Genomic DNA, 15834 nt, shown 5'->3' on the forward strand with positions numbered 1-15834 from the left:
TCTGCGGCCACAGACAAGTGCTGCTTCAGTCTGTCAGGCTTTCTTCCCAAACTGTTTTTGACCCCTGCTTCCCCACCTGAGCGCTCTTTCACATGCACCTGGCCCAAAGTAGTGCCCAGGAGAATCCTTTTCCTGAAGAGTCTTTGCTTTGGGTAGGAACGTTTGTTTGCCTGTCTCAGGTTGAACGCTGGCTTTCTTTTAAGAGCAGCTAGTTTCAGTAACAACGGCATTCTCAGTACCTCTTTGGACATCTTCCCCCAAGATTCTGGGTGATAAATAATATGGTCCCTGCGTTTACAGTTTCAGGGTATGCAGGTAATATGCTGAGCCATGCATCCCACAAGATAAAATACTGGACATTTTCAGGTGCCAAGTGCATTTTGGGTAATATAGCCAGGAAAGTCACTGGATTGGAAGAGTAAATCTTCCAAAACAAGATGCACAGCCTGGCACCCCATATAACATAGAAAAGTCCACCGTGTGGTAACCAACAGCACACAGGTTTAGGAAGAGGAAAGATGATTACCAACAACAGAGAGACTGTCGGGAATGTCTCTCCTAGTGAAAGCAGTTGGGGCTTCTAGTAGGGGCAGCAGCAAGGTATGATTCACTTCTTACCAGGTGGGTGCTGCCAGATCACGGCCGTCTCTAGGTGGGGGGCGAATTGGGGCAACTGCCCTGGGCCCTGCTCTTTGGGAGAGACCCACAGAGCCGGGCTGGCTTCACGTCCAGCTGCTCGCTGACCTCCCCCACCGCCACATCCAGGCCTTGCACAGGCTGATATGCCTCAGGCTCTGCACCCTGCTACTGTCGTCTCTGTGCCAGATAAAAGCTGGCTTTTAATCAGCTGTGTCCAGTTATCTGTTACAGGTTTGGTAAAATGCAGCTGTATTGATGGGACACACAGGATTTAAAATCTGCATTTGGATTTTGCTGCTTGGGGGCCAACCTTTCAGCATTGCACAGTGTTATTAGTGAGGGAGTGGCATCAGAGAAATGGAAACAAACTGAGCTAGTTTAAACTATAAGGATTTTTTGCCTGGATTCGGCTGGATTTATATTCCCCATCTTTTCTGTGTAGAGCACAGCATTAATGAGAGACACATTCGAGGTGTTTGTGTTTGCTGACAGACATCTGCCGCATATTACAGCATATTTACATATTTTCACTAAATGCAAAATATTTCCCCTTTGTGCTTTGACTGCCACAGTATTTATTGGCTCCTTTCTCATTGCCTCTCTCCCATACATTACAGGGAAGAGAAAGCAGCCAAAAGCTTTGCAGAAATACTCCATTTTCTTTTTTTTCAAATCTTTGTGCAGTCTTGTTTACTCTTCAGCCTTTGGGTCAGTTTTGAATCTCTCCTTCCTGGGCAGCACTGCTTCCTTTTCAAAGTACTTTAAAGGATGGCTATTGTTTTAAGTTTCACCAAAAACAATTAGTTCCAAGTGCAAATTAATTGCAGTGTTTTCTTAAGGGAATGATCATGATCTAGTAATATCCTCTTCAGAGAAATACTCTTGCCCAGATTTATGTGATTTATCAATGAGGAGCTATCCGCTAGTGTTCATTAGTAGTTTATAATTCTCTCTGAATTGTACAAGGTGGGTTTTTGTCAGCTGTTCTTTGATAAAACACTGATACCACCCTTGCCAAAGGCAATATTTTTCAAGGCTTAGCTTTGCTCTTGCCAAGAACGGTCTGTAAAGCAGAGGCCATTGCCTCCAAAAAGCAAAGTGCCACTGGCTGTGAAAGCCTAGTATGTCAATAGACAAAGTCTTTCAGAACTGTTATATTTATGCACACAAGTCTTTCAGCAGAGAAAAACCCACCTTTAAGCTTCATTAACCTCATAATACTGGAAACTGGGACTCCAGCTCCGGCATCTAGCTTTGAAACAAATATTAAGGCTGTGATGCAGACAGCATGAAGCAAAAATCCTACAGGAAACCAACCTTGAATTGGATTTCTGCCCATTGAAAAATAGTATGAGACCTATAGTAGTTTAATGTAAGCCTGACTTGTAAGACTGCACTGAAGTGTTAGCCTGTCATTCAGAAAAAAGAAAATGTGGTGCTTGGGGGGTGGGCAGGGCGGTTTAGAATGATTTGGCCTACAGAGAGAATGAGAGATTTAATAAGAAGGAGCTTGTACTATGTCATACAATCAGTAATATCAGTAACATGGGGTTTTCAAAAGCCCTCACCATTAGTCCACTTTTACTATTACCATCATCAGTGATTAAACCAAGTGTGAGTGCTTTTAAAAATCTTCCTCTTAATACATAGCAGACCCGGTAACGTTTCAAACCGAGCGTAGGTTTGTATATAGGATGTACTGTGAATAACAAATATGAAGCATTTCCAAAGGCTCAGGGGATGGAGGAGGGTGGTGTCTTGTAAAGCACTGGAAGACGTGGCTTTACATTACATAGCCACCAAAGGCTGGATTTCTTTCAGTTCAAATTTAAAATTGTTGTAAACACTCCCAGATTGTTTAAAACTTCCTGTTAAGTCCATGTGTTGTGTTCCCAGTTTTTTCATTTGGAGTGAAAATAAAGTTCAGAGGTTAATGTAAAGAATATGCCATTTACATGAGACAATGGAACGAGTGGTAAAGTCTGGTGATACAAACTTTATGAAAGCCTGCTGTTCTTTCTTTCCTGAAAGCATCATAATTTGTATAATTTTAAAATGTTGTATGAGAAGTTACACGGATTCAGTGTTTATATGCAGAAGCACTGCAGTACTGAATCTGTGCCCTTGCACTGCGGTGCTATCTTTTGAAAGGAGCTGAGTCCTCAAGGCATGGCAGTGAAGTCTCGGCAGAAATATGAGATTGTTGCAGTGGCTGCTTATAGCCCTCTTGATCCTTTCAGTCATTTCTGCTGCGAGCTTCCGTTTCTTTGCTGGTTCCCTAGTATCTATATTAAGGAGAATTAAATGTTTGTAAGTATACGCAGGTTTACTTTTGTGAATTGCAGATGACACTTAACTGTTGCAAACATCAGGCACGCCTACACGTTCATTTATGCGCCTTTGCTACTGCATGTTAAGTTTGGTAGGTCCAATATGAGGTACTACATAAAGGCACGTTAACCCATGCTAATGCACAGTAGCAACAGCCGATGTTTTTTTATGATGCTTAATGCACAGTAGATTAATTCTACTGGGCATTAGCATGGTAATGTGCAGTAGAATAAGCATCGCAGCATCTCATGTAGATGCACCCATTGTCTTCAGTTCTTAAGTCCATTTGGAACCTGACAGACTGATTTTCTGAATGCTGCTGGATTTGAATGCTAAGCCCTCCATTGTTTGTGGCTAAAAGTACCCGTTGTTTTTGCTTTTACTAAAAGTTACATTATGTGCTTTAAAGCAATGTGATCGTGCTGTTCCTGCTGCTACCCACTCCAGCTCAAATTTCAGGACCATCAGTTCCCCAACTATAAATTCCCAAGTGGCTGTGTAGCCCACTGTGGCTTGTTCTGCAAGCAACGTGTGTGGGTTTATTTTATCTCTATATAAAAAATATGCCAAAAACAATAGTTACAGCTGAAATTTCAGACAGCAGGAGAAAGGAAATTATGAAATTATAATGCACGCAAATTTTATGAGTTTTATAAATGAATCGTTCCTGCACTCTTATTTTTTTTAAATCTATAAGCTCTGTATCTGAAGGGGTGGTTTTGATGAGAGAATTTTTGTTTTTCAGACCTCAAGATTATCATATGAAGTAGTAAGAGGTAGAAAAAAGAAGAGAGAACCTATAAAACTTTTGCTTTTCCTGCAAGAGATGACCTCCAAAATCACTCTCACTTGGAAGGCTATGTGCATTTCAGTCTTCCATTCCAGGCACAAAATGGGCTTCCACAGGTAAATTGTTTCGGGGAGTTCCATCATCAACCGTGGAAGAGAAACAGAACGCACACTGTTCACGGTACAGATGACAATACTTGTTTTAAAAGGTATTGCTGTGTGACCTGACATTGTTAGTTAACAATAAAAGAATTTTTCTATTTATATGGAACTGAAGTAATTTTGTGCATACTCACATCTTATGCAAACATTACAATATTTGCTGAAATTGAAGCCATCACAGCTTGTGAAAAATTGTAGAAATTACGCCCCCAGGAACAGTTAAGGAAACTGTAAGTAATTTGTTTTACTAATCTGACAGAGTACATGTTTTATTCATAAGCTGTATAATGAAAGTAAATCCAAATTTAAATTAAAAGAAATCTGAGGTAATTTTGTTTTTCTTAATACTTGTTTTTTTCTTTTATGCTATTCCAGGATCTTTGTCATACTAGTGAAAGAAATGTGCAGAGTGACAAGTCTCTTATTTAAAATGATACTCTTTGGAAAAAAAAGCACATCTAAAAACATATAGTTACATCATCATTCTGCCCATTCATCAGAAACCTTATCTACATTTTGGCATTTTACACGTGATAGGAAAGTCAGGTGCTTTATACTGACTGAGAAAATTGCCCAAGGCAGTTGGAGGGAAAGGGAGTGAGATTTGTGATACTTCTTGGTTCATCTGCAAGTTCATTTCACAGTCTTTGATTAGTTGATGAGAGATCCTCCTGCTGCACAAATACCATTTACCTTCATTGTAAAGTGTTTTATTGTCCTAAAGGAGTGAACTCATTGACCATGATCTTCATCCTGGGGCTTTAAATAATGGTTGTACTGGCATTTAAGCCCCTACATTGGTACCGTCTGCTGAGTAAACTGCTTGCTTGTGTGCCAGCTTGTACTTGTCCAGTCTGTCAAGGAAAATTTGACTACATTTCCTGCACTCATCTTGTACAAGTAGAGTTTTAAAAGGAATACAGCTTGCTTTATTTACAGTCATTTTTTTCACATCGGACTTTTTTTTGGCATTAGAATAGACTTATTTTAGGAAACAGTGATCCAGTGACTTCCTAACTTTGGTTAAAGCCTTTGAAATTAACTAAAGACTATTTTAAACAACACAAAACTGCTAGAAATAAGAGCTCCATTTTGTGTAAGGATACAATATATATATTTGGTAGGTAGGCAGTAGGAGGTTTCAGTTGTTCATCCTGTATTGAATACTTTGCAGTCAGCAACTTCAATTTTAAGCCATCTGGAAAATTTGACACTCTCAGCATCAAATAGTCACTGAGCTGGGGAGGAAATGTTGAGACTGTGCATCTGTCTTAATTTTTTTTGGCAAGTGCACACATTCCAAATAATATTTGTATAACATGTTAGGTGGGCACTACCAGTTTATTACCACAGGACACATTATTGTTCACATAACATCTGGTTGTGTGCAAAACACTTCGATTGTGGATGCCAGTAAATTTTGTCTCACATTATTGTATGGTTAACTACACTATAAATTCAAATCTTAATTCCAACAAGGAAATGAAGTTATCTGAATAATTAACACTCTTACATTATAACCCCCGAACAGATTTCTGTCTAGGTTAGTGAAGGAATATATGAGGAGCGGGTGATAAATGTTGATTGGTTTCAACATTTGAAGAATATGGAGCATGACTATAACTATCATAAAAACTGCATATGTAACTGATATTTTCATATATAGAACAAAAAGTCCTAAGGGAGATTAAAGGGAAGCTGTGCCGGATTCTGTAGACATTCATGTACTGAACTGCTGCTCTTACCTGGACTTTTAGCATCAGTTTTGCAATTCTTTCCAAAGAAAAAATTCTGAATTGTTCTTAAAGGTAGTTTGTCTGGATTCTTCTACCCAGCTGGGGTTGTTTACTACACCTTAAATACCATTTAAGTTGAACTAAAACCCTCTTTTCCACCCTCTGCTGGGAGAGCACAGGCAAAAATCACTCAAGTACTAATAATCTTCCTATGGCTTCTCATTGTTCCTCAAAGGAGAGACTGTTTTTTTCCACAGCTGACACGCATCACTGGGGAAAAGTCCTAGAACACTGTAGCATAGAAAAACATGAATGCAAAAGGAGAGAGGATGCAATAACTTGAGCATGACTGCTGAGGGAAAGACTACATCAAGACTTGGCTAACCTAGGTAATCATAAACAGGTGCCAGTCAAATAAGTTAACTGTGCAATACAGACAGCCCATATTGCTATTCTAGGATAGGAGTAGTTAGTTGTGTAAGCCTCAAGTCGCACATAAGTTAGGACAGGGTGGCATCTTAGAGACTAACTGGTTCAGAGCAACATGGGCTTTTGTAGGTGACAGCCTATGTTGTCATATTTGTCAGCATATGATGAAGTAGGTTGTTACCTACTAAAGCTCATGCCTCTGAACCAGTTAAGTTTTTAAGGTGCCCTTCTCTACCTCTAAGATGGTTCTTTGATTGTGCTATGTTTGACTAGCATAAAAAGCCAAAAGCTGCTGTCAATTTAGCAGTGGCTACGAGAGGGTTAAAACTAGTGTTTGGCTGCTCAGGATTCAGCCATGGTTGTGATCCTCCATGGTTAGCTTTCAGCCAAGACTGGAAAAAATCTTTTCTCTTTCATTCTGACTTCCCTCCAGAAAAGGTGCATGTCATACGTGAGGTATGCCAGAAAAAGGTGTTTAATTTGGTATGATCTGGTTAGCAAGTTTAATATCTATTAGGAGTCAAAACTCTTAGGAAACATCCCAAGCAGCCAACAGCCAATGACAGAATAGTAGAATATTGTCTACCATCAATAGTAGTGTTACTGCTGTACATGTTTAGCTAATGAGCCAAGTTGTCAACTAGATATAGCTCCCTTGACTACAAAGGGGGCTAGGGTGATTTATACCACCTGTTGATCTGATTCATAATCATTGGCTTCATTATAAGTGAAGTACACACTACAAAAGCGTTGGTGACAACATGTTGAGGCTCTGGTGCCCACTTTTCTAAACAACAAACCTTTCAACAAGAAAATCCGTATATACACAGTACACTCCCCTCATTACATGTACCAGAGAAACTCACTTACCTGCATAACAATGCAAGTCCCTGTTTGTTCCCCGTTGATTTAGCAAGCACCAGTTATCTGCTTAACGCATAGCACCTTTCAGAACTCACTGTCTTCTTTGTAGCTAATTGCATTCCACATAAGTGTGCCAAAAAGGGTGAAGGGGAAGCAGATGTCAAGAGACCACTACTGGCAATGAGGCGATAGCAACCCTGAAACTGACTATTAAAACCCTTGAAAATGATAGGATTTACCCAGCTTTTGGGCTGTTAATACTACAGCAATATGTACTTAAGGAGCAAAGATTGTTTATGTTGTTTGGGTAAGTGCAGTCCCCAGTTAGTGTATAACCTTGTTTCATTCGGGAGGCTACACACTTAAATAGAGTTCACTGTACACCACAGAGCCAGTGTATGGTAGAGAAAGAGAATGATCATCTTTTAGTCTTTTCAGAATTTCTGTACAACTGTGTTGTTTGGATACCAAGAGGATAGGTCACCTGGGATAGGTAATTAGATCCCACTGAGTATTATAAACTGTGTTCTTTGAAACAATGAGATTACCTTTAAACAAAGGCCTTTCAGTAGTTTGCTCAAGGACATGCTCAAGTAGGCTAGCTGTGCAAGTCACACCAGCTTAGAACACTTCCCATTTATGAAATAAAAGCAAATTAATTCAAATTGTTTCAGCAGCCACATTTACAAAATGATGTAATTGGATGTGGAACACAATCCTATCTACTTCACTGTTTGTTTATGAATTATATTGGTTCCCAGCCTTGAAGCAATGGGAACGTTTTTTTTTTTTTTAAATGAAACATTACAAAAACAAGCCTTTATCTAGATGTATTGGGCTCACTAAGCCCTTCACAAATCTCGCAGAAATGGAGATATCCCCTCTGTAGAATATGATTTCTTGCTGCTGTTTTTATTGCCAATGATAATGACAGAAATGCCAACTGACTGTCAAGACTTCCCTTTTAGCCCTACTTTTCTATAATTCCACGACCTGGTGAGGAGATCCTACAATTTTATAAAGAAAAATGAGACAAGTTTTTAAAGATTTACGTGATCATCTTCAGATTGTCAGAGAAAATAAAAAAGGGAGCAGTAGCTTACCTTATGTGGAAAAGCACGTACCAGGTGCATCTTGAGAGATTTGGGGCACCATATACGTGCCAAAACTGTTGGAGCCTAATCTTGATGCTGATAAAGAATTGTAGGATTTGCTGTGTCAGAGCATTATCATCCTGATTCTCTCAGTGATATATTATTGGGCATTTGCTATACAGAATTAATGTTGTAAAACATTGAACTGTACAGCAGGGATGTATGTGCATCTCCTTCAGCTAATTTACTAATAAACCTTTAAGAAACATGAAGGCAACTTCAGTGTTCAGTACTCACAAATTAAGTGTTTGGCAAGGGGAAAAAAGGTTTATTTTTTCCTGCTAGCCTCTGTAAAGTGCACAGGATTTCCTGGCAAAGAATTGTAGCATAAATATGTGCATATATCATGGCATGAAACAGAATCAGTCAATTACCCTATACCATCCCCCCATTTTCTATTGCAAAATGCAAGAAGTCCCAGTGAGAAAAACATTTACCTATTCAACCCCAGCTCCAAAACTTGGCTTGACCTAATTGAAGGAGTATGGCAAGAATAAGAGAGCAAGAAATAGATACTGCAGATATAAAAAGTTGGAATATAAGCATATTGCCATCCTGCTGGAAGCCACACTTGGAGATGAACAGCGATGTATGTAGGCATGTGTATACAAGCAGTAATCCAGATATAGACTTTGAGACTGCAGCAGAAGCATGAAACCCAGAATTATTAACACCAGTAATTCACTTGCCTGTCTCCTGCTGAGCCCAGAGCATATGCAATGACACAGAGGCATAACAATGCAGTCATTGGCACCTGGGGCAGCACTGACTGCTGTGGCACAGGCATGCAGCTACAGCAGCATTTTTTTTTCCTGCTTCCCTGTCCTCCACCACACCCCTATCAGGTACTGCAGTGACCATAAACAGCCTGACAGCCCTGATTGAAAACACATGCAGTCACTGACCTTTTCCAGAAGAAAGGAGAGCTGTGCTACACAGCAACTCTGAGACCAACCAGTTCCTCTTTGCCATGCAATCTCTCAAACCAGATGGACAGACATTCAAGAAAACACACTCCAAATATATTTGGCGTTGCTAACTTACTACAAATTAGTACAATGATTAAATTAGAATGTTTTGGAGTGCCTGCTTAGTGCAGTGAGGTCCTGACTCATGATTAAACAGTATCACACTAGAAGTAATACTAATCCTCTTAAAGGGAGGTTTGAAAATAGCTCCTTTTTAACCCACAAGGACATTTTCTAGTTACCTATAACCTCGTAATTGACTAATGTGCTCAAAGCTGTGATTTGAGCAGTTTTTTGGTTGACCTGCATTGCTTCAATAATAAAGCAGAGCCATTATTAGTAAATTGCACTGTATGTCTTGATTGGCTGCTCATTTGTCTCCTCATTAGACAACCAAGTTGCTTTTGCAATTATAGATGCCAGTTTTTTTGCTACTAGCTTGGTAATTCCACACACAACCTCCATTCCCACACGGTCCGTCTATGTCATTTTCATGGTTTTGTTTGTTTAGTCTTATACTTGCTTTCCTAACATTAACAAATACACATTGAACTTCCACGTCATATTTCCTTTATATTAAAACTACAGTCTTGCTGTACTGAAAAGGGAGTGTATCCATATGTCATTCTCTTCAGCCTGTCCCCTGAAGCTTAGAACAAGTATCTGAAGTTGAAGTCAACAAAATGCAAAGTTAATTTACTTATAAAAGCCTGCAACTTTTTATTTGCATACAAAACAGAATTGAAATAGGTTCACAATAAATTATCAATGTATTCCCATAGAACATTGCGTATTTTATGTCGGTACTAAGGGAAGGATCCCACTAACTGCTTTGCAAATGGGTAACAGCTGGGTTAAGGAAACCTGAATATGCAGTCTCTTCAAAGATGGATTTAGTAGAGTTACTCTGCAAGCAATGGAGATTCTCAAAGTATTAGCACAGCAATTTTGTGTGGAACAACATGGACAAGAAAATGTAAAATCAACTTTTCTCAGTTGTCCAAATTAAACCAATTAGCCTGATGCATAGTTTCAGATACAGTTTGACTAGCATTTCAAACAGTAGGCAACAGACTCAAAGGCCTACAAATGACCTTTTCATCTTCTAGCACCAACCCACTAAAATACTAAGTTTCAGGCATGCAACATAATTACCATTATTTGTTGTGACAGTGATCAGGTACATTTTTTATCTTTTAACATATGAGCCTGTAAACATTTTCCATGATGAAGAGTTAAGCAACAGGACAAAAGCCTAAAAAAAATTATGCATATAAAATACTTCCTGTTAACAGTTCATTAAGAGTTCTTTTTTCCAATTTCCCTCTTGCGTGCTGGAAAGTTCATACTTCTTTTAGATATTTTCCTGGGGAAGCGGCTAATTCCTGGGGATCTCAATTCAACAGCTTCCATCTCTTCCCGAACCGGAGTAAATTCTGGTTGAGCAAGATGAGGTTCTGGATAGGCCTGGGAGTATGGTGCTGGTACAGGGTAGGACCCATGAACTACATACGGCTGTTGCTCACCATTGTAAAGATCCTCAGGGTCATAGATTTGGTAGGAGTTATGTGGCAATTGCACTACAGGTATGTCTTGATCAGTTGGATCACTGTATCCACCTTAACCCACCACCACCAAGAGTATTGATATGATTAGCATAAGAGGAAGGGAGCAGAAAATTAAAGCACTCATTAGGAAATTGGAATGTGATGTTTCTCTTCAAATACAACAACTTTTATTCATTGAAAACATTTAACAAAATTAATAAGCAAAAGAACACCCTCTCAATAGACAGCCAAGTTAGTTGGAAACCATCACCAGAAGTTGATGTGTGTTCAGCTACACTGCATTGCTGCTCATACATTACACAGTTTGCTTTAGACAAATTCCAATTACGTCCTAGAATATGCGATTAATGGCCAAACTAGGCCAGGCAGTTTTAACTTTAGCAGTGCAAGGAAGCTAAGTGCACATACAGCAGCTAATGAGAAGTTGGTTAGTGTAGTCAACCATGTTGATGGAAAGGATAGGGCAGTTCAGCATCCATTTCTGACCTTCAGCCAAATGAAAAATACAACCAGAATGAGCCTTTCACCTTCCGGAGTGGTAGTCATTGTAAGGGATTGGCCCTTGAAACAGGAAATGAACAATGGTCGAGAAAAGAGAAGAGGATGGGAAGAGACGAACAAAAACACACAAATCATTAAAACATCCAAATCAGTGCACAGGCAGACTATACTATAAACATCAGACAAACCTGTCCTGTGGCCTATATTTGTAGTGGCTGATAAGTTGCTACCTCAGAAACTTAACTTACAAGACTAGAAACTTCATTGTGCTCAAATTCGTGATCACTTCCTTCCCTGGCTTTCATACACTACAACAGAAAACATGACGGTTCAGGCTGTCTAACAATTACAGAGGATATTTTAGAAGGGATCATATTTTTCTGTATTATGTTTCATTTGTTAATGCTGAGCACATGCACCCTTGTTTCAGATGCCAGTATTTAGTAGGGTTCATGCTATTTAGATGCATACACAAGAAGAAGTCAGGTAACATTTGAAAGACTACAAATGTAAAACTCCACTGTCACGCAAACATCAGGAGATGGAGATTCAACAAGCAGAACATTCAATTCAGATGGAGCAGACGCACACAATATGACAATAACAAGATAACGTGCAAGACAAAATCATTGTATAAGCATCCTGTGTGGCAGTTTTCTGGTTCCTGACTCTAAGGCCACATTCTGTGCTCAGTGCAAATCCAGAAATTTAAGTATAGTTGGACCCATCTCTTCCAAAGAGGTCACTATCACATTGTAATGCCAAGTTAATCAGAAGCTTCCATCTTACTTTGGCTGTTGGTACGATGCACTTCCTTTCCCCCACCCACCATAATGAAAAAGCCATGACACTGCTTTGGCATGATGATTCAAAGCTTTTTATAGTGAAGATGCTTACTTACCTCCCACACCGTAACCAGCACAGGAAGAAGGATCACAGTATCCAGGTGGACCTGAAGAACCCTGTGGCCCAGGGGAACCTGTATGCCCAGCTGGTCCTCGTGGACCTGGGGAGCCTGGTGGGCCTGGGCTTCCGGTTCGGCTTTCACCTGAGGGTCCTGCATGAAACGTGCTATGTGAAAACACAAGCATCCTCGGGACAAGCACTGGTTTGACCATTTGACTACCCTGGCAATTCATGGTGCTAGAACACACTACCTAGGGAAGGTGTGGGCTTTCCTTTGCTGGAGGTGCTCAAGAAGAGGTTGGACAGCCACTGGTTGGGGATTATAGAGACAGAGCTATACCTATATTGTGCTATGTGTATATCCCAAGTTTCTGGGCTTTGCTGGTTGCTCTCTCCCCTCCCCCTTTTCCCCACCCACTTTTCAGCTATATGTGTCAGGGTGTTTTCAAGCCTTCCTCAGAGTAACTGGGTATTGGATGCTGCCAAGATTGGGGACTTCGGGGTGTGCCAATGCTCCCGGGTCTTGCCCCTCCTCTCAGGGTCAGACCAATTGTCATATTTGGGGTCAGGAAAGAATTTTACTCCATGATCAGATTGGTATAGACTGTGGGGGGGGTTGTTTTCCTCCCTAGCAGGGGGTGTGGCCCTCTACCTGGGATCCCTTGAGCATATATTAACAACATTTTATAGAAACAGGATATTGGCTGTTATGGTTCCCCTGCTTTACCTGTGGCAGGTTAAAGTGTTAGGTCTGTGATATGTAAGGCCTGGCAGTAGTTTTTTAAAGAGGTGAGATTATGGATTTGAACAGGATGGTTTGGATAGGGATGATCCTGCCTCTGAGAGGGAGTTGGACTTACTGACCTCTAGAGGTCCCTTCCAGGCCCACTTCTCTGGTGCTAAGAGGGCTATAACACCAAGACTGCGTGCAATTCTGGGCACCGCACTTCAAGAGGGATGCGGATAACCTGGAGAGGGTCCAGAGAAGGGCCACTCATATGGTTAAGGGCCTGCAGACCAAGCCCTACGAGGAGAGACTAGGGCACCTGGACCTTTTCAGCCTCCGCAAGAGAAGGTTGAGAGGCGACCTTGTTGCTGCCTATAAGTTCATCACGGGGGCACAGAAGGGAATTGGTGAGGTTTTATTCACCAAGGCGCCCCCGGGGGTTACAAGAAATAATGGCCACAAGCTCGCAGAGAGCAGATTTAGATTGGGCATTAGGAAGAACTTCACAGTTCGAGTGGCCAAGGTCTGGAACGGGCTCCCAAGGGAGGTGGTGCTCTCCCCTACCCTGGGGGTCTTCAAGAGGAGGTTAAATAAGCATGTAGCTGGGGTCATCTAGACCCAGCACTCTTTCCTGCCTATGCAGGGGGTCGGACTCGATGATCTATTGAGGTCCCTTCCGACCCTAACATCTATGAATCTATAAGAGAGAGTGCTTCTCTGGAGGGGAGAGTACTCCTTCTTAAAACTCCTCCAAGAAGATTGAAGGGATGAGAATAGGATCATTTTGCTGCTTCTAATAGTTCCTCTCTGACTCCTCATCCCAATGCAAGATGACTTCACCTTGAGAGTTTCCCTAAGTGCCAGGTGTTTGGAAAGGGTTTCTTGGGGGAGGATAGGCTGAGCTCCCTGCAGTGCTCTCACCCACCATTACAAATGTTATATCTGAAATGGGGAAAACACCTTATCAGCACACTTAATGGGGGATAACCTCACTCTACTAAAGTTAATCCTTTGATTAATATCCATTGGGATATTACTCTGTATATTTTTTCCAGGTGCTACAAAAGTCCTTGGAATATAAGATGCCCTTGTATTTAGGGTGCATCCACAGTTTCTGACTCTAAACCTTTCCAAGCCAGTTCATATGATATAAACTAGCTTCCACCTTACCTATGGGAAAACTGTTTTATTTTCATAAGAGAACAAACCAATGCAGCCACTCTCCTGTCCCTCCATCCCATTCTTTGTGAAACCATAGAGGTGGTTTATCCCAGACAAAGGGGAATGTCTGCATTACATATTATGCAGGTGGTTCAGAGAAGAAATGACTGGAGAAGACAAGACTGAGGGATTTGATAACAGTCTTCAAATACCTGAAGGTGATTATAGAGAGGATGGAGGTAGGTTTTTCTCTGTGGCTGTATGGGAAAGAACTAGGAGCAACAGCCTCAAGATGCAGTAGGGGAAATTTAGGGTGGAGATTAGGAGGAAGTTTCTGACTTTTAGAGTGGTCAAACACTGGAAACAGCTATCTAAAGAAATTGTGAATTCTCCATGCTTGGAAACTTTCAAGAGCAGGGTAGATGGACTGTTGGTTGGGATGCTTTAGTCAGGGATGATCCTGCATTGAGCAGGAGGCTAGGTTAGAAGATCTGGTGAGCCTTTCCAGCCCTACTTTTCTATGATCTCATGACTTGCAGCACCACCACACTGGCCATGTTGTGATGAGTCATGACACAGATGAGCTCAAAATGCAAATGGGGCACTAAATATCCTGCTGGCTAGACTTGGAAGCCACCTGCCCTGCAAATGGGTCACAAGCTTGTGTTCACCTACAGGAGAGATGATGAAGAGTGAAATGATAACTTTACCTGCAGGCCCTGGCGGGCCTCTGGGTCCTTGTGTTCCAACCCCTGTACTGCCTTTCTCTCCCCTCTCGCCTGGCAAACCTATGGAAATATCAACACTCAGAACAAGTTTGCACAAGAAATGCTTTTATAAACAGGTGGCTTGTCTTGGTCATAGTGCATACACTTAAAATAAAATTGAAAGACCAGAGTGAGAAGCCTGGTTCCATGCTGCACTGCCCAGGAGACTGCAGACAAGGTGCACCTAGGAACAGATAAAGGTGGCCTTGCTTTTCCCAGGTTCTGGGATGCACCTGTGCTGACTGACAAATATCAGAGCAAATTCCACACTTTGCATGCTCAGTCCAGAATAGCCAAGACACATTATGCTCCAGCAACTTTTCCTCCAGCTCCTAAACACCCCTCCACCATGTCCTTGCAGCGGAGCCTGTGCTGAAGTGCACTGCAACAACCCTGCATTAGTAAGTTTAAAGAATCAGTCACTCCTTTATATTATCCCAGGGATATAAAGAGACTGCAGCACAGACCAGGATCTGGTCCCAAAAACAGTTAAGTCCTTTTATGTGATATCTCCAGTCCATGCAGTTCTGACACTGAGTTATAATTCTCTGCGGCACATCTGTTGGGAAACCTCTAGCAGTCAGCTCAGCCTGTGACATACCTGTAGGGCTAGGGACAGACATTCAAAAAGCCTGAGCCTGAATTGATTCAATATTGGCATGTTAATCTAACCTGATTAGGCTGAACCAGTTTGTGACCAGACAGACATTCTCTGTGGACTGAGGAAATTCAGACACATGCCTGCAATGGCTCAAGCTAGAAGCCAGGGGGCACTACAGCAGCCCTCCCTTCCATTGCACAATGCTGAGCTGAGGTGGGGTGTGGCCAGCCCTGGCAAGACCTCTGATTAGGGAGGTCTGCATGCACCATCCCAGGTTTTTCCCTGCTGGCTGCTCAAGAGCCAGGAGTGTTATCAGCCCCCAGCCCCCTGCTAGCACTCTTAGGCAAGGGAGGGGGGGTGTGCAGTGCATGTATCTACTGATGATACAGAGCTTTTCAACTCTCCCTCTCCTTGCTTTTTTATACTGTCTGCAGCAAACTGACAGATGATCAAGCCAGCAAGGAAATGATAACAGGGTTTGTCACCCCATCGGCAGAACAATAGCCTCTCTCCCATTATTTCAAATGCTTT

The 15834-nt window shown here is 41.5% G+C and overlaps 2 protein-coding genes across 4 annotated transcripts in view; one reads left to right on the plus strand and one right to left on the minus strand.

Moving 5' to 3' along the window:
• Window positions 1–4023, plus strand: part of MRPL13 (mitochondrial ribosomal protein L13) — a 65960-nt gene extending 61937 nt beyond the window's left edge. The window contains exon 7 of the mRNA XM_014603858.3: window positions 3716–4023. Within this exon, the coding sequence (XP_014459344.1) occupies window positions 3716–3740 (25 nt within the window). The 3' untranslated portion in view covers window positions 3741–4023. The remainder of the gene's footprint in view (window positions 1–3715) is intronic.
• Window positions 4024–9767: 5744 nt separating this feature from the next.
• Window positions 9768–15834, minus strand: part of COL14A1 (collagen type XIV alpha 1 chain) — a 178614-nt gene continuing 172547 nt past the window's right edge. For 2 of the 3 annotated variants that reach the window (XM_019495707.2, XM_019495705.2), the window contains 3 exons: window positions 14646–14723; window positions 12043–12198; window positions 9768–10691 (listed from right to left, as the gene is read on the minus strand). In XM_019495707.2, coding sequence (XP_019351252.1) covers window positions 10372–10691; window positions 12043–12198; window positions 14646–14723 — 554 coding nt within the window. In that variant the 3' untranslated portion in view covers window positions 9768–10371. Of the gene's footprint in view, window positions 10692–10779; window positions 11202–12042; window positions 12199–14645; window positions 14724–15834 lie in introns of those variants that run through there. The other variant, XM_019495706.2, reaches the window with a different exon arrangement.

This window comes from Alligator mississippiensis, chromosome 3 (assembly GCF_030867095.1).
Source record: "Alligator mississippiensis isolate rAllMis1 chromosome 3, rAllMis1, whole genome shotgun sequence".
Taxonomy (NCBI): domain Eukaryota; kingdom Metazoa; phylum Chordata; order Crocodylia; family Alligatoridae; genus Alligator; species Alligator mississippiensis.